Raw genomic sequence first — 23210 nt, forward strand, 5'->3', positions numbered from 1 at the left:
TCGACCCCGGCCAAGGGTACGCTCCCGTGTCACACTCCTGAGTCTTCATCTAGTGTCGGGTTTAGGGATCGTGATAGGGAGAGGTTTGGGAAAACTCCGAGAGTGGATTGCCCCGGATTCAATGGGGAAGGGCCACTAGAGTGGAAAATCAAATGTGAGTCCTATTTCCGTGTGTGTCGGGTAGATCAGGAATTGTGGATCGACACAGCTTTGGTGTATTTCACTGGGGAGGCTCCTCTTTGGCTCCAATGGACCAATGCGCACTGCGTCGCTCAAGGTTGGGATGATTTCGTGTCCATGGTGTGTGCTAAGTTTGGTCGTCGCGAGTTTGAGCAGCTGTTGCGTCAGTTCTCGAGGTTGCGTCAAACGGGTACGGTAGCTGAATATGTTGTTCAATTCAACACTGCCATGAACTGTCTCCTAGCGCACCATCGCTCGTGGGATCCCCTTTATTTTGTCACTCAATTTGTTGATGGCTTGCGTGCTGACATTAAAGTGGTGGTTATGGTTCAACAACCCAAGGACAGGAGGAAGCGATGGAGTTGACAAGGGAGGCCACGCGTATGAGCAGTTGGCATGGCTCCTTTCCCAAGGCTCAAACGCGCACGGTGCTGCCATTGCCACCGCCGCCTGTTGGAAGGCCGCCGGGCATGGCCAAACCCTCGTCTCGCGCGGAGGACAGGCGTGGAGTGGCCAGCAACCAGATGCCATCCACGGACGACAAGGTGCGGGCGCTGCGAGCATACCGCCGTGCTCGCGGGCCGTGCTTCGAATGCGGCGAGAAATGGGGGCGCGATCATGTGTGCGCTGCCATTGTTCCTCTCCATGTTGTTCAAGAGCTTCTGTGTCTCTTGGAGGGTGAGATGGAACCGCATTCCTCACCTGTCGACTCGTGCAGTGAATTAGGCATGATATCTGCAGCAGCTTTACAAGGAATCGAGCCTCCACAGACAGTTCGAATCAAAGGAGTTGTACAAGGGCAAGAGGTGCTCATGCTAGTGGACTCTGGCAGCACTCACAGCTTTATCAGTGAGGCAATCGCCGCATGTTGGCTAGGTGTACGCCAGTGTAAGCCTATGCAGGTTAAGGTGGCCGATGGTGGGACACTCAAGTGTGATTTGGAGATTCCAGAGTGTAAGTGGCAATCACAGGGGACTGAATTCCGGACTACTCTTCGGTTATTTCCTTTGGGTTGTTATGACATCATCCTCGGCATTGGACTGGCTGCAGAGTCTGGGTGATATGAATGTGAATTGGCGCAAGAAACAGCTATTCTTCCATTATCAAGATCATCCAGTGTTTCTACAAGGCATGATGACTGATACTACTACCTGTCAGCAGATAACTGCCGAGGAACTCCAAACCTTGAATGCAAGCAATGCCATTTGCCATGTGGTCCAGTTGAGTGAGCTGAAGGAATCGGAGGAGCAGGTGCCATATTCGCAAGATATTCAGAATCTCTTGTCCGAATTTGAGGGTTTGTTTGTCGAACCACACGGGCTGCCACCGAGGAGGGAATTCGACCATGTCATCTCACTGTTACCAGGTGCAAGGCCAGTCAACATTCGTCCTTACCGATACAATCCAAGTCAGAAGGATGAAATCGAGAAGCAAATTGCAGATATGCTTAAGCAGGGGATTATTCGATTCAGCACCAGCCCGTTCGCTTCGCCTATTCTCTTGGTGCAAAAGAAGGACGGTACATGGCGATTCTGTATTGACTACAGATATCTTAATGCCATGACACTAAAGAACATATATCCACTACCCATCATCGATGAGTTGCTCGATGAGTTATCGGGTGCGGCATGGTTCACAAGCCTGGACCTCCGGGCGGGCTACCATCAAATCAGGTTGGCTGAAGGGGAAGAGTTCAAGACGGCATTTCAGTCTCACCAAGGTCATTACGAGTTTATGGTGATGCCTTATGGCCTGACAGAGCTCCAGCCACCTTTCAGAATGCGATGAACAAGATATTCGCACCCCTCCTCAGACGATGTGTGTTGGTATTCATCGACGACATCTTGGTCTATAGTAAGACGATGGTAGAGCATAGGGATCATTTGAGGGCAGTTTTCTCACTCTTGAAAGATCACCAGCTGAAGGTTAAGAAGACCAAGTGTTCCTTTGCTCAACCTAAGCTCAAGTATCTGGGGCACATCATCTCTGCTGACGGTGTGTCAACCGATCCGAAAAATCTGGAGGCAGTACACAATTGGCCGGTGCCTACCAATGCAAAAGATGTGAGGAAATTTCTGGGACTCACTGGATATTACCGCAAGTTTGTCCGCAACTTTGGACTCATCAACCGGGTGCTTACAGATCTGTTGAAGAAGAATGAGTTGTTCGTGTGGACATCCAACCATCAAGAAGCCTTTGACACCTTGAAGCAGGCCCTGCTGCAGGCTCCAGTGCTAGCCTTACCTAATTTTGCTAAAACCTTCGTGGTGGAAACAGACGCCAGTGAAAAAGGATTGGGTGCCGTGCTGATGTAGGATAAACATCCTTTGGCCTTCTTGAGCAGAGCTCTCGGGCCGAGACTGCGTGGCTTGTCGACATATGAGAAAGAAAGTCTCGCAATCCTTTTGGCAGTTGATCGCTGGCGACCATACCTGAGACAATCCCAATTTGTTATTCGGACTGACCAACGTGCCCTCGCCCACCTAGACGAGCAGCGACTCAATAATCCATGGCAACACAAAGCACTGACGAAACTGCTTGGCCTACAGTACACAATCGAGTATAAGAAAGGGTGTACCAATCAAGTTGCTGATGCTCTGTCTCGTCACCCAGCTCTATCAATTGGGGAAGTGCTCTCCATTACAATGGGTACCCCGGCCTGGCTGGACGACATTGCTGCGGGATACGGTAAGGATACAATCACTCAGCAGATTATCCGACAGTTGGGCAAACCGGACTCTACGGTGAAGCACATGTCTTGGGATGGACACCTGCTGCGCTTCAAAGGGCGTGTATGGGTGGGCAGCAACCTTGCCATGCAGCAGCAAATCCTCCAAACACTGCATGCAAGCGCCATTGGCGGTCACTCAGGGATCCAGGCTACTTTATAGCGGATAAGGCAGTTGTTTGCCTGGCCACATATGAAGTCGGCGGTGCAGCGGTTCATTGATCAATGCAGCATCTGCAAGCAAGCTAAAACAGAGCGAGTGAAGTACCCCGGCCTACTTCAGCCCTTAGCAGTGTCTGACTCTGCATGGCAGGTGGTGTCGCTCGATTTTGTTGAAGGGTTGCCCAGATCGTCGGGTTTTACAACCATTCTGGTCGTGGTGGACAAGTTAACCAAATATGCACACTTCTTGCCTCTCTCTCACCCTTATACAACGGCTCAAGTTGCTCAGCTCTACTTCGATCAAGTCTTTCGCTTGCGCAGCATGCCTGCGGCACTCATCTCGGACCGGGACAAGGTTTTTACCAGCAAATTTTGGCAGTCCTTGTTCAGGCTGAGCAAGACAGAGATGAGAATGAGCACGGCTTATCATCCGCAAACGGATGGGCAGACGGAGCGGGTCAACCAATGCCTCGAGACTTACTTACGTTGCTTTATCAGCACCTGCCCCGCAACATGGAGCAAGTGGCTTCCGCTAGCAGAATTCTGGTATAATACGGCCTACCACACTGCGATCAAGACCAGTCCATTCCAAGCTCTGTATGGCCACGCTCCGAGATATCTGGAGATCACGGCAGAGTCGGTGCCGGTCACGGATCTGCAGCTATGGCTTCAGGAGCGCCAATTGGCAACAACAGTGCTCAAGCATTTACACCGTGCTAACAACCGTATGAAGCAATTTGCTGACAACAAACGTTCAGATCGTGTGTTTCAGGTGGGCGATTGGGTGTATCTACGTCTCCAGCCGTACATTCAGACGACGTTGGCCATGCGAGCCAACGCCAAGCTTGCCTTCCGCTACTTTGGGCCATTCCAGGTGGAGCAAAAGGTTGGGGATCGTTCCTACCGCCTCAAGTTGCCGGACAAGTCGAAGCTACATCCAGTCTTCCATGTTTCGCTGTTGAGAAAAGGTATTCCACCAGAAGAAGTGCATGATGAGTTGCCGGTGATCGACGATGAACACCCTCCCCGACACATACCGGAGCAAGTTCTACAACGCCGTCAAGTGCAGCGTCGTCACAAGACCAAGGACCAGGTCCTGATTCAATGGTCAGGACTGCCAGTGTCACTCGCCACTTGGGAGAATGTCGCCGAGCTGAAGGCCAGGTTTCCTCGAGCTCCGGCTTGGGGTCAAGCCGCTCCTGAAGGAGGGGGGAATGTCATGGGCCTACCAACCCACGACGTGTCAAGTGGGCCGTCTCCACGGCCCAAGAGAACCCGCAAGGACAACCCACGCTACAGCCCAGAAGAATGGACTACTTGAGGACGAAGCGAGGAGCGTTCTGGGCATCGAAGAAGAGAACCAAGCCTAGACGGCTCTCCTGTATCTCCGTCTGTATCTCTCTCCCATCCCAGGCTCCAATTCCCCTCCCCCTTCCTGCTGTATCTGATGAATCCTGAACCCTAGACCTATATTGGAGGAATTGAGAGTATAGCTGTAACAGCTTGAAACGGGAAAAGGGAAAAGAAGACAAGCGGTCCACTTCTTCAGCGAAGCGAGAAGCGATCTTTCATGGCCTCGGTTGAGGAACTAGTTTAGGGTCCCCTTTTGCAAAATCCGCATGCAAATTATGTTATGAAATATAACAAACATTTAGAAATAGGACGCAAGTGTTTGATTTACCAATTTGTAGTTCTTGTTTAGTGTTTCTATTCTGCCGTAGAGTTTTTCAATCCGAAACACGTGATGCAGCATACCACAAACGCCTTTTGCAGTTCAGGCATTTGCGGTATCTGCTAGAGATGCTCTAAGAAAACACAAAGTGTAATTTGCGTTTGAAATCGTTAGGAGAACGGTACTTTCATCCGAAGATTAGTATGCCCGATTTTCGTTTGAAATCCTGCACTGACAATGGCGGGGAAGAGTGGAAGACACAGGTTGAACAAGGAACAATGGCGCCAAGACAGCCCAGATACGTACGGTTGAAACGAGCCGGTTCCCGGTTACTAGTTTCAGGGAGTAATAACGAGTCCTTCTCCTGCCATTTTTTGGTATTCGTACTAGGTACATATAACACGTGAGCATCCAATGCTACTATCAAGTATCAACACACGCACGCCCGTCGATCGATCCAGTAGTCGAACGAACAAACCCAATGTGTTATTCCGGCCGGCCGGCCGGCCGCCGCTGGCTACGCCTTGGGCCAGAGTCACGGCGGCGAGAGGCCGTGCTTGAGCGCCGCCTTCCACACGACGTCGATCCTGTCCACGTCGATGGCGCCCACCTCGTGGTGCTCCCACCCTTCCAGGCAGTGCACCACGCCGCCGGCGTGGCACGCGTGCACCACGCCCCGCTCCATGGTGTACTCGCACGAGCCGAGGCCCTGGACGTCCTTGGGGAGGCGCATGGCGGCGAGCTTGCCGTAGGTGCAGTCGCGGCGGAACTCGATGACCGGCGGCACCACGAACTGGTGGAAGTGCGTGCCCGGCGGCGCCCACCGCTGCTCCCTCGGCGACAGCCACTTCCCAACAAGCCATGTCTGAAAATGAAACCACAGACTAGTTCGTCAGGTTTCTGAACCGTCGTTCGAAACGTTTCGCGGCAAATTCTGAACATTTTGTGGGATTTTACTACCTTGCAGGTCTTGGCGGCGTGGTACTTGGTGACCTGCACCAGGTACTGCTGGAACTCAGCCGGCGCCTCCCTCTGTATCTTCAGGAACCGCTCCGACGACAGCGTCAGCATCTGAAAGAACATGATCGATCAGACGAATTCACTGCAGATTGGTTGCACTGATCACTGTTGAAAAGAGACATGGATCTGAAGAATTCAGGGCGTACCAGGACTCTGATCTTCTTCCTGCAGAGGTATAGCGCGATGGCTCTGCCGAGCTTGGACGTCGCCCCGGTGAGGAACACCTCCTTGACGTTGCTGGGGATCTCGTTGAGGATCACGGCCGCCGTGAGGGTGTTACCGTGCACCACCCTGACCCTCAGGTTCGGGTGCTTGCTCACGAACAGCGTGCCGCCACCGTTCAGCGCTTCATTCTGAATGTGCAGGCAGCCACAAGTACACGTCAGTTTAAATTCTCTGAAACTTTAGGACCCATTTTTCATCAGAGCTTCAGATGTCGTGACATTGCTCACCTTGTTAAGTGCGGCGAGACTGAGCACTTTGACCCCCATCTTGTCGGCCCTGAGGATGGCGAGCTCGATCTGGTGGTTGATGCCCTCCTTCATCGGCGGGATGAAGTACTGGAAGCTGTATCTCGGGATGGTCCACGTCTGGTGGAAGCGCCCGCGGAGGTAGTAGAAGCTGACGGTGAAGGTCTTGGAGCAGAACACCTGGAACACCATCATGCAGAAGGCGATGGGCCAGAGCGGGAGCAGGACGAGGTGCGTGGCCCAGGGCAGCGAGCTGCATGCCCGGAACGCGAACGGCACGTGCATGGACGACACCACGTCCACCACGTGCGCCAGGAACACGAAGTCCGGCACGCGGTCGTTCTTCCCTGTATCATATATCAGGTTCAGTCTATATTGAAGTCTTGTTATTGTGGCTGAAACTTGCCCGGTTTTGTGGCTTGATCCATGCATGCTGTGTACCTTGGTCGACCTCCTTCTGGAGCTCCCAGGATTTTGGGTGGACGGTGCCGCCGAGGGCGTCGAAGAGCGGCATGAATAGGCAGAAGTTGCAGTCCTTCTCCTGGTGGTGCAGGCTCAGGTACCTACACAACACATGCACGACACAGATGATTAATTGGCGGACATAGGTCTTAACCAACACATGGATGGAATTCACTAGATCATGGGATGCATCTTGATTGGTTAGTGTTCTGAAGTCAGAAGGGATTTGACGCACATTAACCCTCCTCTGTCTCCTGAATAAACGATAGCCAACGTGCGTGGTGGTGGCAACTAATTAAGACCCAAGACAAGGCTAGCAGGGGTACTTTGCACTATGAACAGCAAATGTAGTGCATCTCTGATTCTCTGTATCTGCATTAACATCCATCTGCCTGCTAAGTACGCAGATCATGAACACCAAATGTACTGGTGCATCTCTGAATCTCTGCATGTTAGGCCGTTAGGGCGACAGCGACCGCGCCGTGCCCCGGCGCGTCCGGGATCTGCCGATCATTGCCTGGCTGGTTCCGGCCGGGGCCGTGCGGAGCGGCACCTTTCCGGTTGGTTGGGCGGGGGCTTCCATTTACGCCGCTCGCGTACAGTATCCACTACACATGGCTTGCCTGACACAAGTCGACAGTTTTCCAGGATATTGACACTCGACTATCAATTTCTAGAAATATATAACCGTGTGATCATGTGATGGGTCTTGTGATGCCGATGCTAGTTTCTTTACATTTTCTATATCATCACAATAGCGACATCTAAAATCGTTGACTGGCAAGGAAATCTAACATGTATTGTAGGAAACAGGGATTTGCATGATTAAAAAATCATATGCATACATTAAACATTAGGGGCATACACAATCTAATATCGGCCAAGAGGAGTGACTCACGTCGGGGTGTAGATGAGGTATCTGAGGAAGGGGAAGGCCTCGAAGGTCTTGTGCGAGATGACCTCCACGTTGCTGTAACCCATGCAGCGGAGGTAGTCGAAGACGAAGATGTGCCCGTAGACGAGGCTCACGGAGCCCGCCCCGGCCAGGAAGGCCCCGGCGATAGGAGCCCCCATCGCCAGCGTCAGGACCAGGTTCTCCAATGGCGTGCCGTACGCAGCTGAAAACCAAAGTCAAGTGAGTAATCTGGCGTCATTATTGTAAGGGAATGCTTGGACTAGAGTAGAGTCAAAGAGTGCACCGGTGAGCGGCTGGGTGACCGGCGACGAGTGGTGCTTGGAGTGGTACTCGTTGAAGAGCGGGCCCCGGTGCAGGGCCTTGTGGGCCCAGCGGAAGGCGGGCTCGGAGAAGGCGACGTGGACCAGAAGGGCCACGGCCCAGCCCCTTGGGTCCCAGACCCGGAGGTCCGTGATTGCCGGGAACAGCGCGCTGCTGGTCGCCATGGCCCCGAGCAGGGTTTGCATGATCACCAGGTTATCCCTGCACCGCAATCAATCCATTAGCTAGCCCCCAAAACAATCCTTCATTTTTTGTCTAGCTCGAAAATATTCCTGTTTTGTAGTCGAAACGGCAACAGCTAGTTCCAAAATAATTGGAGGAAAAAAAAGCCCCACGCATGTCAGCATGGGAGGGAGCCGTGAGGAAACGCGATGCCCACTCTGTGTTGGTCTGGGCGGCCATCACGCGCTCGGGATGCATTCAAGTTGCTTGCCGCGGCTCTTCGTGCGGGGTGCTGCTCCTGCTTTGGCCATCCACCAACGAACACCCAAATCCAGATAGTAGGCGTTATTGCGATGCATTCACTGCGAGCTATGCTACACTACGTGGGACCTGCCCTCAGCAGCCTCGAACGAAGAACACCCAAAGATTAGTGGTCACCCAAAGCTGACCACAAACCTAGCCGGAAATGAACGATACATACACCGGTCGTATACTGTGTGCACGTACGTACACTAGTCGATCTAATGGTAGACTGAATGAAAATTAGAGAACAAGCAGTCAAGCTCGATCTGAGGCATGCCGGAAAGACCTAGCTCTGAAGACGAATGTCCATGTCGAAACTACACTTATCCACAAGCTGCAGCGAGGAACTGACAAGCTGTTCAATTAATGGTCTGAGCAAACTTGCAGCAGCGTGCGGCATGAACATGGACATGAACAGTGAAGTGAGAGCATGCCGGCTAGGTAGATACTCCGGCGAAGAAGAGTGAGCTACTACGTAGCTAGGCTGACGTACCAGTCCCACTCAGCGTCGATCTGCTGGAAGTTGACGCCGTCCCGGACGACGCGGCGGCGGCGGGTGAAGAAGAGCATGTTGCCGTAGGAGAACCACAGCTGGAAGGTCAGCGACCGGAGCGCCAGCAGGACCAGGAGGTGGAAGCACCAAGACCCCGTCGGCGGGCCGCCCTGCTCCCGCCACGCCTGCGCCGCCGTCCACACCAGTGGCCCATATAGCAGGTACTGCGAGGTGAAAGAAAATCAAAAGGATTAATCGGTGCGGCCACGACGAGCTAGCAAGAACATGTATGTGAACAAGCAATGGCGGATGGAGAGTGCTTGCCTTGTATGCGCCTAGGCTTGCCCATGGCCAAGCAGACAGCGGAGAACCCATGGCCGGACAGTCGCCGGAGAAGGAGGGTAGAGAGGGAGAGACCCTTTTTTTGGTATTGGGATGATGTCTCGCCCTCGCCCCGCCTCCTCCACCTCCTCCTAACCCAAGGACGTGTTGTGTTGTGGAGTCTGGACACCACCCAGCCTCGCACTACTTATAATAAAACACGAGCTGGGATTCATGAGGTACTGTAGATGGATTGATTATCAGGCAGGCAGAGGAGAAGAATTCAACGTACGATTTCCCGCTTCGCTTGTAGAGTGTACACGCGCGCTGGTGGTTACTGGTTAGCCAGCCAGCTGAAGTGGTGGTGCTTTCGAGCTTTAAAAACAAAATGGCACAGTAAAGCAACTGTAGCCGCGCCATGCCCATGAGCACAGGGTGCACAGCCACCTTCCCACGGTAGAACGCGTAACTGGTCCTGTGACGCCCATGCTTTCCGGCAAAAGGCCCGTACTTTGAAAATGTTCCCATCGATGTACATTTGGGTGCTAAAAGGACTTAATTACATTGTGACTCGATACTCAACCATCAACACTACAACTATGGCTGGCCATGAGCAGCCCGGCCCGAAAATGGTGGTTCTATGCCTAGAAATGTTGGCCCTATGGCTGGGCCGGGCTGGGCCCAGGTAGTTCAAAAACGTGAAATAATGAAGCGGCCCAGCCCGCGGCACAGCGGGCTTTAGTGCTTTTTGGCCGGGCCAGGCTTGGGCCTAGTTTTTGCATGTCGGGTTTTTTTCTGACAACCCTAATAGTATTTGATATATTAAAATTTAATTTGCATAGGGAAAATAAAAATTGAAACGACATAAAAAATTAAAATACTTAATAGCTAGATAAACCCTAAGTTTTGCGGCGGCCGCGCCGCCTACTCCTCCTCGTCACATGCCAGGTTGTCAAAATCAGGCACGGGCTACGAGTATGGCCATGGGACCATAGGTGGTGCATGAATTGCAGTCACTTGAGCTAGAAGCCTTGGTGTAGGAGCCATGTGAGCCTGCGGTCGCTACATATGGGGGCCTTGCTGCAGGAGGCGTTGGAGCCATCTGTGGCCAGGTCAACGACGCGGGCCACTGCTAGGTCCATAGCGACAGAGGCGTTGGCGCTTGAGAGCGTCACTATGTTAGTTCAGGTTGGTGCGGTGGAGTCTACGGCGATGTGGTAGGTCCTCCTGCCACAGGCGCGAACTTCTGCTGCTAGATGGCAAAGCCTTGCCACTCGGCCATGGCCTCTAGTTCCGATGTGGCGATGCCCTACTTGAGGGCTTCATCGTGGTCTAGCTTGACTGGTAGGGAAACTCGTCCTCCTTGTTCATGGCTTACAGCTGCTCAAGCAACGAGACTGAGGAAGTGAAGTGTGTCATCCAGCGGGTCTTTGCCTGAAATATCATCGCTGCCCATCAGTTTTTCCTCTTCCCCCTTCATGGGCGCCAGAGCAAGCGCCTCGCCGTAGTCCCTTGTCTAGTCACCTAGGAAGGTGGCGCGACATCGCGAGTCCATTACAACCTCCCGAAGGTGTCCCACACCAGCGAGTTGAGGGTGTAGGCGATTTCTTCGCGTAGATCAGTCAATAGGAGCGCCCGACACTGTCAATATCTGCAGGTCGCTCCCTCCCCTCCCGTGGCACCAATGCAATAATACCGGCTCCCTCCATGCGTTGAGGAGCCAGCCCAAGGGGTTGTGAGCGTTGTTCCACCCTGTTGGTGTTCTGGTGCCCCATAGCAACCACGCCACGTTTATTAGGATGTACTGTCAGTTGCGAGAAGAGGGAGATGGATAGTAGACGTCGGATCGCGAGTACCCTGCCTCATGCTACTGCTTGGTTTTCTTCCATGGCCACGAGTTGCCCATATCAGCAAGGTTGATGTGGCTTACTGTGGTCTGGGGGCAAGGCTAGACGGAAGTGTCAATGGTCTTGGTTGGGTACGGCTGCTTGCCTTAAAAAGGATGGGTATGCGGCCTCCATCAATGCACCCCTACCGGCGCTAGCGTGTGCAGAAGATGAAATGGCCAACATTGAAGGGGCACGAAGAAGGTGAAGCGGGCAGCGTAGAAGGCCACAACGTCGCCTCCAGTGCAGGCGAAGTGGGCATTTGGCGGTTGCCAGGTAGTCCTAGAGCGGATGTGCAAGCTTTCCACAACGTCTCCGCGCGGAAACATTCTCATCCCAAATTTGAGCCTGGAATAGGTCAGTATGTGATGGCGTGTATTTCACACGTTCGTTGGGCAACCCCAAGAGGAAGGTATGATGCGCACAGCAGCAAGTTTTCCCTCAGAAAGAAACCAAGGTTTATCGAACCAGGAGGAGCCAAGAAGCACGTTGAAGGTTGATGGCAGCGGGATGTAGTGCGGCGCAACACCGGAGATTCCGGCGCCAACGTGGAACCTGCACAACACAACCAAAGTACTTTGCCCCAACGAAACAGAGTGAGGTTGTCAATCTCACCGGCTTGCTGTAACAAAGGATTAACCGTATTGTGTGGAAGATGATTGTTTGCAGAGAAAATAGTAAAAACAAGTATTGCAACAGATTTGTATTTCAGTATTAAAAGAATGGACCGGGGTCCACAGTTCACTAGAGGTGTCTCTCCCATAAGATAAAAGCATGTTGGGTGAACAAATTACAGTCGGGCAATTGACAAATAGAGAGGGCATAACAATGCACATACATGACATGATAAGTGATGCGTGTAGTTGACACGTCCGTTGGGAACCCCAAGAGGAAGGTGTGATGCGCACAGCGGCAAGTTTCCCTCAGTTAGAAACCAAGGTTTAATCGAACCAGTAGGAGTCAAGAAGCACGTTGAAGGTTGATGGCGGCGGGATGTAGTGCGGCGCAACACCGGAGATTCCGGCGCCAACGTGGAACCTCGCACAACACAACCAAAGTACTTTGCCCCAACGAAACAAAGTGAGGTTGTCAATCTCACCGGCTTGCTGTAACAAAGGATTAACCGTATTGTGTGGAAGATGATTGTTTGCAGAGAAAACAAGTAAAAACAAGTATTGCAAGCAGATTTGTATTTCAAGTATTAAAGAATGGACCGGGGTCCACAGCTCACTAGAGGTGTCTCTCCCATAAGATAAAAGCATGTTGGGTGAACAAATTACAATCGGGCAATTGACAAATAGAGAGGGCATAACAATGCACATACATGACATGATAAGTATAGTGAGATTTAATTGGGCATTACGACAAAGTACATAGACCGCCATCCAACCGCATCTATGCCTAAAAAGTCCACCTTCGAGGTTATCATCCGAACCCCTTCCAAGTATTAAGTTGCAAAGCAACAGACAATTGCATTAAGTATGGTGCGTAATGTAATCAACAACTACATCCTCGGACATAGCGCCAATGTTTTATCCCTAGTGGCAACAGCACAACACAACCTTAGAACTTTCGTCACTCGTCCCAGGTGTCAATGCGGGCATGAACCCACTATCGAGCATAAATACTCCCTCTTGGAGTTAAAAGTAAAAACTTGGCCGAGCCTCTACTAGAAACGGAGAGCATGCAAGATCATAAACAACACATATGAAATAACTTGATAATTAACATGACATGGTATTCTCTATCCATCGGATCCCGACAAACACAACATAGAGTATTACGGATAGATGATCTTGATCATGTTAGGCAGCTCACAAGATCCAACAATGAAGCACAATGAGGAGAAGACAACCATCTAGCTACTGCTATGGACCCATAGTCCAGGGGTGAACTACTCACTCATCACTCCGGAGGCGACCATGGCGGTGTAGAGTCCTCCGGGAGATGAATCCCCTCTCCGGCAGGGTGCCGGAGGAGATCTCCAGAATCCCCCGAGATGGGATCGGCGGCGGCGGCGTTTCAGTAAGGTTTTCCGTATCGTGATTTTTCGCATCAGGGGTTTCGCGACGGAGGCTTTAAGTAGGCGGAAGGGCAGAGTCGGGAGCCAGACGAGGGGGCCACACCATAGGGCGGCGCGGGCCCCCCCTGGGCCGCGCCGCCTTGTGATGTCGCCACCTCGTGGCCCCACTTCGTATGTTCTCCGGTCTTCTAGAAGCTCCGTGGAAAAATAGGCCCCTGGGTCTTCGTTTCGTCCAATTCCGAGAATATTTCGTTACTAGGATTTCTGAAACCAAAAACAGCAAAAAACAGGAACCGGCACTTCGGCATCTTGTTAATAGGTTAGTTCCGGAAAATGCACGAATATGACATAAAGTGTGCATAAAACATGTAGGTATCATCAATAATATGGCATAGAACATAAGAAATTATCGATACGTCGGAGACGTATCAAGCATCCCCAAGCTTAGTTCTCGCTCGTCCCGAGCAGTGTAAAACGATAACAAAGATAATTTCTGAAGTGATATGCCATCATAACCTTGATCATACTATTTGTAAACATATGTAGTGGATGCAGCGATCAAAACAATGGTAATGACATGAGTAAACAAGTGAATCATATAGCAAAGACTTTTCATGAATAGTACTTCAAGACAAGCATCAATAAGCCTTGCATAAGAGTTAACTCATAAAGCAATAAATCAAAGTAAAGGTATTGAAGCAACACAAAGGAAGATTAAGTTTCAGCGGTTGCTTTCAACTTATAACATGTATATCTCATGGATAATTGTCAACATAGAGTAATATAACAAGTACAATATGCAAGTATGTAAGAATCAATGCACAGTTCACACAAGTATTTGCTTCTTGAGGTGGAGAGAGATAGGTGAACTGACTCAACATAAAAGTAAAAGAGAATGGTCCTTCAAAGAGGAAAGCATCGATTGCTATATTTGTGCTAGAGCTTTTATTTTGAAAACATGAAACAATTTTGTCAACGGTAGTAATAAAGCATATGAGTTATGTACATTATATCTTACAAGTTGCAAGTCTCATGCATAGTATACTAATAGTGCCCGCACCTTGTCCTAATTAACTTGGACTACCGGATCTTTGCAATGCACATGTTTTGACCAAGTGTCACAATGGGGTACCTCCATGCCGCCTGTACAAAGGTCTAAGGAGAAAGCTCGCATTTTGGATTTCTCGCTTTTGATTATTCTCAACTTAGACATCCATACCGGGACAACATGGACAACAGATAATGGACTCCTCTTTAATGCATAAGCATGTGGCAACAATTATTATTCTCATATGAGATTGAGGATATATGTCCAAACTGAAACTTCCACCATGAATCATGGCTTTAGTTAGCGGCCCAAAGTTCTTCTCTAACAATATGCATGCTCCAACCATGAAGGTGGTAGATCTCTCTTGCTTCGGACAAGACGGACATGCATAGCAACTCACATGATATCCAACAAAGAATAGTTGATGGCGTCCCCGTAAGCATGGTTATCGCACAACAAGCAACTTAATAAGAGATAAAGTGCATAAGTACATATTCAATACCACAATAGTTTTTAAGCTATTTGTCCCATGAGCTATATATTGCAAAGGTGAATGATGGAATTTTAAAGGTAGCACTCAAGCAATTTACTTTGGAATGGCGGAGAAATACCATGTAGTAGGTAGGTATGGTGGACACAAATGGCATAGTGGTTGGCTCAAGTATTTTGGATGCATGAGAAGTATTCCCTCTCGATACAAGGTTTAGGCTAGCAAGGTTATTTGAAACAAACACAAGGATGAACGGTACAGCAAAACTCACATAAAAGACATATGGTAAACATTATAAGACTCCATACCGTCTTCCTTGTTGTTCAAAACTCAATACTAGATGTTATCTAGACTCTAGAGAAACCAAATATGCAAACCAAATTAGCAAGCTCTAAGTATTTCTTCATTAATGGGTGCAAAGTATATGATGCAAGAGCTTAAACATGAGCACAACAATTGCCAAGTATCAAATTATCCAAGACATTTTAGAGTTACTACATGTAGCATTTTCAAATTCCAACCATATAACAATTTAACGAAGATGAAACTTCGCCATGAATACTATGAGTAGAGCCTAAGGACATATTTGTCCATATGCTACAGCGGAGCGTGTCTCTCTCCCATAAAGTGAATGCTAGGATCCATTTTATTCAAACAAAACAAAAAACAAAAACAAACCGACGCTCCAAGCAAAGTGCATAAGATGTGACGGAATAAAAATATAGTTTCGGGGAGGAACCCGATAATGTTGTCGATGAAGAAGGGGATGCCTTGGGCATCCCCAAGCTTAGACGCTTGAGTCTTCTTATAATATGCAGGGGTGAACCACCGGGGCATCCCCAAGCTTAGAGCTTTCACTCTCCTTGATCATATTGCATCATACTCCTCTCTTGATCCTTGAAAACTTCCTCCACACCAAACTCGAAACAACTCATTAGAGGGTTAGTGCATAATAAAAATTCACATGTTCAGAGGTGACACAATCATTCTTAACACTTCTGGACATTGCATAAAGCTACTGGACATTAGTGGATCAAAGAAATTCATCCAACATAGCAAAAGAGGCAATGCGAAATAAAAGACAGAATCTGTCAAAACAGAACAGTCCGTAAAGATGGATTTTATTAGGCCACCAGACTTGCTCAAACGAAAATGCTCAAATTGAATGAAAGTTGCGTACATATCCGAGGATCATGCTCGTAAATTGGCTTAATTTTCTGAGCTACCTACAGGGAGATAGACCCAGATTCGTGACAGCAAAGAAATCTGGAACTGCGCAAGTAATCCAAATCTAGTACTTACTTTTCTATCAAAGACTTTACTTGGCACAACAAAACATAAAACTAAGATAAGGAGAGGTTGCTACAGTAGTAAACAACTTCCAAGACACAAATATAAAACAAAAATACTGGAGTAAAACATGGGTTGTCTCCCATAAGCGCTTTTCTTTAACGCCTTTCAGTTAGGCGCAGAAAGTGTAACTCAAGTAACATCGAGAGATGAAGCATCAACATCATAATTTGTTCTAATAATAGAATCATAAGGTAACTTCACTCTCTTTCTAGGGAAGTTTTCCATACCTTTCTTGAGAGGAAATTGATATTTAATATTACCTTCCTTCATATCAATAGTGGCACCAACGGTTCGAAGAAAAGGTCTACCCAATATAATGGGGCAAGATGCATTGCATTCAATATCCAAGACAACAAAATCAACGGGGACAAGGTTATTGTTAACCATAATATGAACATTATCAACTCTCCCCAAAGGTTTCTTTTTAGCATTATCAGCGAGATTAACATCCAAATAACAATTTTTCAATGGTGGCAAGTCAAGCATATCATAGACTTTCTTAGGCATAACAGAAATACTTGCACCAAGATCACATAAGGCATTACAATCAAAAATTTTGACTCTCATTTTAATGATGGGCTCCCAACCATCCTCTAGCTTTCTAGGAATAGAAGTTTCAAGTTTTAGTTTCTCTTCTCTAGCTTTTATAAGAGCATTTGTAATATGTTTTGTGAAAGCCAAATTTATAGCACTAGCATTGGGACTCTTAGCAAGTTTTTGCAAGAACTTTATAACTTCAGACATGTGGCAATCATCAAAATCTAAATCATTACAATCTAAAGCAATGGGATTATCATCCCCAAGGTTGGAAAAAATTTCAGCAGTTTTATCACAAGCAGTTTCAGCAGTTTTAGCAGTTTCAGGTAATTTTGCGCGCTTTGCACTAGGAGTAGAAGCATTGCCAACATCAATTATTTTACCATTGATAGTAGGAGGTGCAGCAACATGTGAATCATTAGCATTGCTAGTGGTGGTAATAGTCCAAACTTTAGCTACATTTTCCTTTTTAGCTAGTTTTTCATTTTCTTCTCTATCCCACCTAGCACGCAGCTTCAGCCATTAATCTTATATTCTCATTAATTCTAACTTGGATGGCATTTGCTGTAGTAACAATTTTATTTTCAATATCCCTATTAGGCATAACTTTCGATTTCAAAAGATCAACATCGGAGGCAAGACTATCAACTCTAGAAACAAGAATATCAATTTTATTGAGCTTTTCCTCAACGTATTTGTTAAAAGCGGTTTGTGTACTAATAAATTCTTTAAGCATGGCTTCAAGTCCAGGGGGTGTATTCCTATTATTGTTGTAAGAATTCCCATAAGAATTAGCATAACCGTTACCATTATTATAAGGATATGGCCTATAGTTATTACTAGAATTGTTCCGATAAGCATTGTTGTTGAAATTATTATTTTTAATGAAGTTTACATCAACATGTTCTTCTTGGGCAACCAATGAAGCTAATGGAACATTCTTAGGATCAACATTATTCCTATCATTCGCAAGCATAGACATAATAGCATCAACCTTATCATTCAAGGAAGAGGATTCTTCAACAGAATTTACCTTCTTACCTTGTGGAGCTCTTTCCGTGTGCCATTCGGAGTAATTAACCATCATATTATCAAGAAGCTTTGTTGCTTCACCAAGAGTGATGGACATAAAGGTACCTCCAGCAGCTGAATCCAATAAATTCCGCGAAGAAAAATTTAGTCCCGCATAGAAGGTTTGGATGATCATCCAAGTAGTCGACTCCATGGGTTGGGCAATTTTTAACCGAGAGATTTCATTCTTTCCCAAGCTTGAGCAACATGTTCATTATCCAATTGTTTAAAATTCATTATGCTACTCCTCAAAGATATAATTTTAGCAGGGGGATAATATCTACCAATAAAAGCATCCTTGCATTTAGTCCATGAATCAATACTATTCTTAGGCAGAGATAGCAACCAATCTTTAGCTCTTCCTCTTAATGAGAAAGGGAACAATTTTAATTTTATAATGTCACCATCTACATCTTTATATTTTTTCATTTCACATAGTTCAACAAAATTATTGAGATGGGCAGCAGCATCATCAGAACTAACACCAGAAAATTCCTCTCTCATGACAAGATTAAGTAAAGCAGGTTTAATTTCAAAGAATTCTGCTGTAGTAGCAGGTGGAGCAATAGGTGTGCATAGGAAATCATTATTATTTGTGCTTGTGAAGTCACACAACTTAGTATTCTCAGGGTTGGCCATTTTAGCAGTAGTAAATAAAGCAAACTAGATAAAGTAAATGCAAGTAACTAATTTTTGTGTGTTTTTGATATAGCAAACAAGACAGTAAATAAAGTAAAGCTAGCAACTAATTTTTTTGTGTTTTGATATAATGCAGCAAACAAAGTAGTAAATAAAATAAAGCAAGACAAAAACAAAGTAAAGAGATTGAGAAGTGGAGACTCCCCTTGCGGCGTGTCTTGATCTCCCCGGCAACGGCGCCGAGAAATTTGCTTGATGCGTGTAGTTGACACGTCCGTTGGGAACCCCAAGAGGAAGGTGTGATGCGCACAGCGGCAAGTTTCCCTCAGTTAGAAACCAAGGTTTAATCGAACCAGTAGGAGTCAAGAAGCACGTTGAAGGTTGATGGCGGCGGGATGTAGTGCGGCGCAACACCGGAGATTCCGGCGCCAACGTGGAACCTGCACAACACAACCAAAGTACTTTGCCCCAACGAAACAGTGAGGTTGTCAATCTCACCGGCTTGCTGTAACAAAGGATTAACCGTATTGTGTGGAAGATGATTGTTTGCAGAGAAAACAAGTAAAAACAAGTATTGCAGACAGATTTGTATTTCAGTATTAAAGAATGGACCGGGGTCCACAGTTCACTAGAGGTGTCTCTCCCATAAGATAAAAGCATGTTGGGTGAACAAATTACAGTCGGGCAATTGACAAATAGAGAGGGCATAACAATGCACATACATGACATGATAAGTATAGTGAGATTTAATTGGGCATTACGACAAAGTACATAGACCGCCATCCAACTGCATCTATGCCTAAAAAGTCCACCTTGAGGTTATCATCCGAACCCCTTCCAGTATTAAGTTGCAAAGCAACAGACAATTGCATTAAGTATGGTGCGTAATGTAATCAACAACTACATCCTCGGACATAGCGCCAATGTTTTATCCCTAGTGGCAACAGACACAACACAACCTTAGAACTTTCTCATCACTTGTCCCGGTGTCAATGCGAGCATGAACCCACTATCGAGCATAAATACTCCCTCTTGGAGTTAAAAGTAAAAACTTGGCCAGAGCCTCTACTAGAAACGGAGAGCATGCAAGATCATAAACAACACATATGAAATAACTTGATAATTAACATGACATGGTATTCTCTATCCATCGGATCCCGACAAACACAACATAGAGTATTACGGATAGATGATCTTGATCATGTTAGGCAGCTCACAAGATCCAACAATGAAGCACAATGAGGAGAAGACAACCATCTAGCTACTCGCTATGGACCCATAGTCCAGGGGTGAACTACTCACTCATCACTCCGGAGGCGACCATGGCGGTGTAGAGTCCTCCGGGAGATGAATCCCCTCTCCGGCGGGGTGCCGGAGGAGATCTCCGGAATCCCCCGAGATGGGATCGGCGGCGGCGGCGTTTCAGTAAGGTTTTCCGTATCGTGGTTTTTCGCATCAGGGGTTTCGCGACGGAGGCTTTAAGTAGGCGGAAGGGCAGAGTCGGGGGCCACACCATAGGGTGGCGCGGGCCCCCCCTGGGCCGCGCCGCCTTGTGGTGTCGCCACCTCGTGGCCCCACTTCGTATGTTCTCCGGTCTTCTAGAAGCTCCGTGGAAAAATAGGCCCCTGGGTCTTCGTTTCGTCCAATTCCGAGAATATTTCGTTACTAGGATTTCTGAAACCAAAAACAGCAGAAAACGAGAACCGGCACTTCGGCATCTTGTTAATAGGTTAGTTCCAGAAAATGCACGAATATGACATAAAGTGTGCATAAAACATGTAGGTATCATCAATAATATGGCATAGAACATAAGAAATTATCGATACGTCGGAGACGTATCAATAAGTATAGTGAGATTTAATTGGGCATTACGACAAAGTACATAGACCGCCATCCAACTGCATCTATGCCTAAAAAGTCCACCTTCAGGTTATCATCCGAACCCCTTCCAGTATTAAGTTGCAAAGCAACGGACAATTGCATTAAGTATGGTGCGTAATGTAATCAACAACTACATCCTCGGACATAGCGCCAATGTTTTATCCCTAGTGGCAACGAGCACAACACAACCTTAGAACTTTACGTCATCGTCCCAGGTGTCAATGCGAGGCATGAACCCACTATCGAGCATAAATACTCCCTCTTGGAGTTAAAAGCAAAAACTTGGCCGAGCCTCTACTAGTAACGGAGAGCATGCAAGATCATAAACAACACATATGTAATAACTTGATAATTAACATGACATGGTATTCTCTATCCATCGGATCCCGACAAACACAACATAGAGTATTACGGATAGATGATCTTGATCATGTTAGGCAGCTCACAAGATCCAACAATGAAGCACAATGAGGAGAAGACAACCATCTAGCTACTGCTATGGACCCATAGTCCAGGGGTGAACTACTCACTCATCACTCCGGAGGCGACCATGGCGGTGTAGAGTCCTCCGGGAGATGAATCCCCTCTCCGGCGGGGTGCCGGAGGAGATCTCCGAGAATCCCCCGAGATGGGATCGGCGGCGGCGGCGTCTCAGTAAGGTTTTCCGTATCGTGGTTTTTCGCATCAGGGGTTTCGCGACGGAGGCTTTAAGTAGGCGGAAGGGCAGAGTCGGGGGCCTGACGAGGGGCCCACACCATAGGGCGGCGCGGGCCCCTCCTTGGCCGCGCCGCCATGTGGTGTCGCCACCTCGTGGCCCCACTTCGTATGTTCTTCGGTCTTCTGGAAGCTCCATGGAAAAATAGGCCCCTGGGTCTTTGTTTCATCCAATTCCGAGAATATTTCGTTACTAGGATTTCTGAAACCAAAAACAGCAGAAAACAGAAGCCGGCACTTCGGCATCTTGTTAATAGGTTAGTTCCGGAAAATGCACGAATATGACATAAAGTGTGCATAAAACATGTAGGTATCATCAATAATATGGCATAGAACATAAGAAATTATCGATACGTCGGAGACGTATCAAGCATCCCCAAGCTTAGTTCCGCTCGTCCCGAGCGGGTAAAACGATAACAAAGATAATTTCTGAAGTGATATGCCATCATAACCTTGATCATACTATTTGTAAACATATGTAGTGAATGCAGCGATCAAAACAATGGTAATGACATGAGTAAACAAGTGAATCATAAAGCAAAGACTTTTCATGAATAGTACTTCAAGACAAGTATTAATAAGTCTTGCATAAGAGTTAACTCATAAAGCAATAAATCAAAGTAAAGGTATTGAAGCAACACAAAGGAAGATTAAGTTTCAGCGGTTGCTTTCAACTTGTAACATGTATATCTCATGGATAATAGTCAACATAGAGTAATATAACAAGTACAATATGCAAGTATGTAGGAATCAATGCACAGTTCACACAAGTGTTTGCTTCTTGAGGTGGAGAGAGATAGGTGAACTGACTCAACATAAAAGTAAAAAGAATGGCCCTTCAAAGAGGAAAGCATCGATTGCTATATTTGTGCTAGAGCTTTTATTTTGAAAACATGAAACAATTTTGTCAACGGTAGTAATAAAGCATATGAGTTATGTACATTATATCTTACAAGTTGCAAGTCTCATGCATAGTATACTAATAGTGCCCGCACCTTGTCCTAATTAGCTTGGACTACCGGATCTTTGCAATGCACATGTTTTAACCAAGTGTCACAATGGGGTACCTCCATGCCGCCTGTACAAAGGTCTAAGGAGAAAGCTCGCATTTTGGATTTCTCGCTTTTGATTATTCTCAACTTAGACATCCATACCGGGACAACATGGACAACAGATAATGGACTCCTCTTTAATGCATAAGCATGTGGCAACAATTATTATTCTCATATGAGATTGAGGATATATGTCCAAACTGAAACTTCCACCATGAATCATGGCTTTAGTTAGCGGCCCAAAGTTCTTCTCTAACAATATGCATGCTCCAACCATGAAGGTGGTAGATCTCTCTTGCTTCAGACAAGACGGACATGCATAGCAACTCACATGATACCCAACAAAGAATAGTTGATGGCGTCCCCAGAAACATGGTTATCGCACAACAAGCAACTTAATAAGAGATAAAGTGCATAAGTACATATTCAATACCACAATAGTTTTTAAGCTATTTGTCCCATGAGCTATATATTGCAAAGGTGAATGATGGAATTTTAAAGGTAGCACTCAAGCAATTTACTTTGGAATGGCGGATAAATACCATGTAGTAGGTAGGTATGGTGGACACAAATGGCATAGTGGTTGGCTCAAGTATTTTGGATGCATGAGAAGTATTCCCTCTCGATACAAGGTTTAGGCTAGCAAGGTTATTTGAAACAAACACAAGGATGAACGGTACAACAAAACTCACATAAAAGACATATGGTAAACATTATAAGACTCCATACCGTCTTCCTTGTTGTTCAAAACTCAATACTAGATGTTATCTAGACTCTAGAGAAACCAAATATGCAAACCAAATTAACAAGCTCTAAGTATTTCTTCATTAATAGGTGCAAAGCATATGATGCAAGAGCTTAAACATGAGCACAACAATTGCCAAGTATCAAATTATCCAAGACATTTTAGAGTTACTACATGTAGCATTTTCCAATTCCAACCATATAACAATTTAACGAAGATGAAACTTCGCCATGAATACTATGAGTAGAGCCTAAGGACATATTTGTCCATATGCTACAGCGGAGCGTGTCTCTCTCCCATAAAGTGAATGCTAGGATCCATTTTATTCAAACAAAACAAAAAAAAAACAAACCGACGCTCCAAGCAAAGTACATAAGATGTGACGGAATAAAAATATAGTTTCAGGGGAGGAACCTGATAATGTTGTCGATGAAGAAGGGATGCCTTGGGCATCCCCAAGCTTAGACGCTTGAGTCTTCTTAGAATATGCAGGGGTGAACCACCGGGGCATCCCCAAGTTTAGAGCTTTCACTCTCCTTGATCATATTGCATCATACTCCT

At 47.0% G+C, this 23210-nt stretch overlaps 1 protein-coding gene across 1 annotated transcript; it reads right to left on the bottom strand.

Annotated features, from left to right (window-relative positions):
* Positions 1-5045: 5045 nt before the first annotated feature.
* Positions 5046-9402, bottom strand: LOC124701145 (very-long-chain aldehyde decarbonylase GL1-3-like). The gene is made up of 9 exons (XM_047233195.1): positions 9214-9402; positions 8890-9113; positions 7894-8132; positions 7593-7812; positions 6674-6795; positions 6215-6579; positions 5909-6115; positions 5703-5813; positions 5046-5607 (listed from the first exon to the last, which is right to left on the bottom strand). Exons 1-9 carry the CDS (start codon positions 9262-9264, stop codon positions 5278-5280), a joined length of 1869 nt encoding a protein of 622 aa, XP_047089151.1. The 5' UTR covers positions 9265-9402; the 3' UTR covers positions 5046-5277.
* Between the last annotated feature and the right edge of the window lie 13808 nt (positions 9403-23210).

The sequence above is a fragment of the Lolium rigidum genome, chromosome 1, assembly GCF_022539505.1.
Source record: "Lolium rigidum isolate FL_2022 chromosome 1, APGP_CSIRO_Lrig_0.1, whole genome shotgun sequence".
NCBI lineage: Eukaryota > Viridiplantae > Streptophyta > Magnoliopsida > Poales > Poaceae > Lolium > Lolium rigidum.

Excerpts from the sequence above, each read along its gene's own strand:
- LOC124701145 (XM_047233195.1), bottom strand. The coding sequence starts at position 9,264 with ATGGGTTCTCCGCTGTCTGCTTGGCCATGGGCAAGCCTAGGCGCATAC. Across the intron at positions 6,796-7,592 it reads TACCTCATCTACACCCCGAC|GTACCTGAGCCTGCACCACC; the intron begins GTGAGTCACTCC and ends TGTGTTGTGTAG. Across the intron at positions 6,580-6,673 it reads CCAGAAGGAGGTCGACCAAG|GGAAGAACGACCGCGTGCCG; the intron begins GTACACAGCATG and ends TATATGATACAG.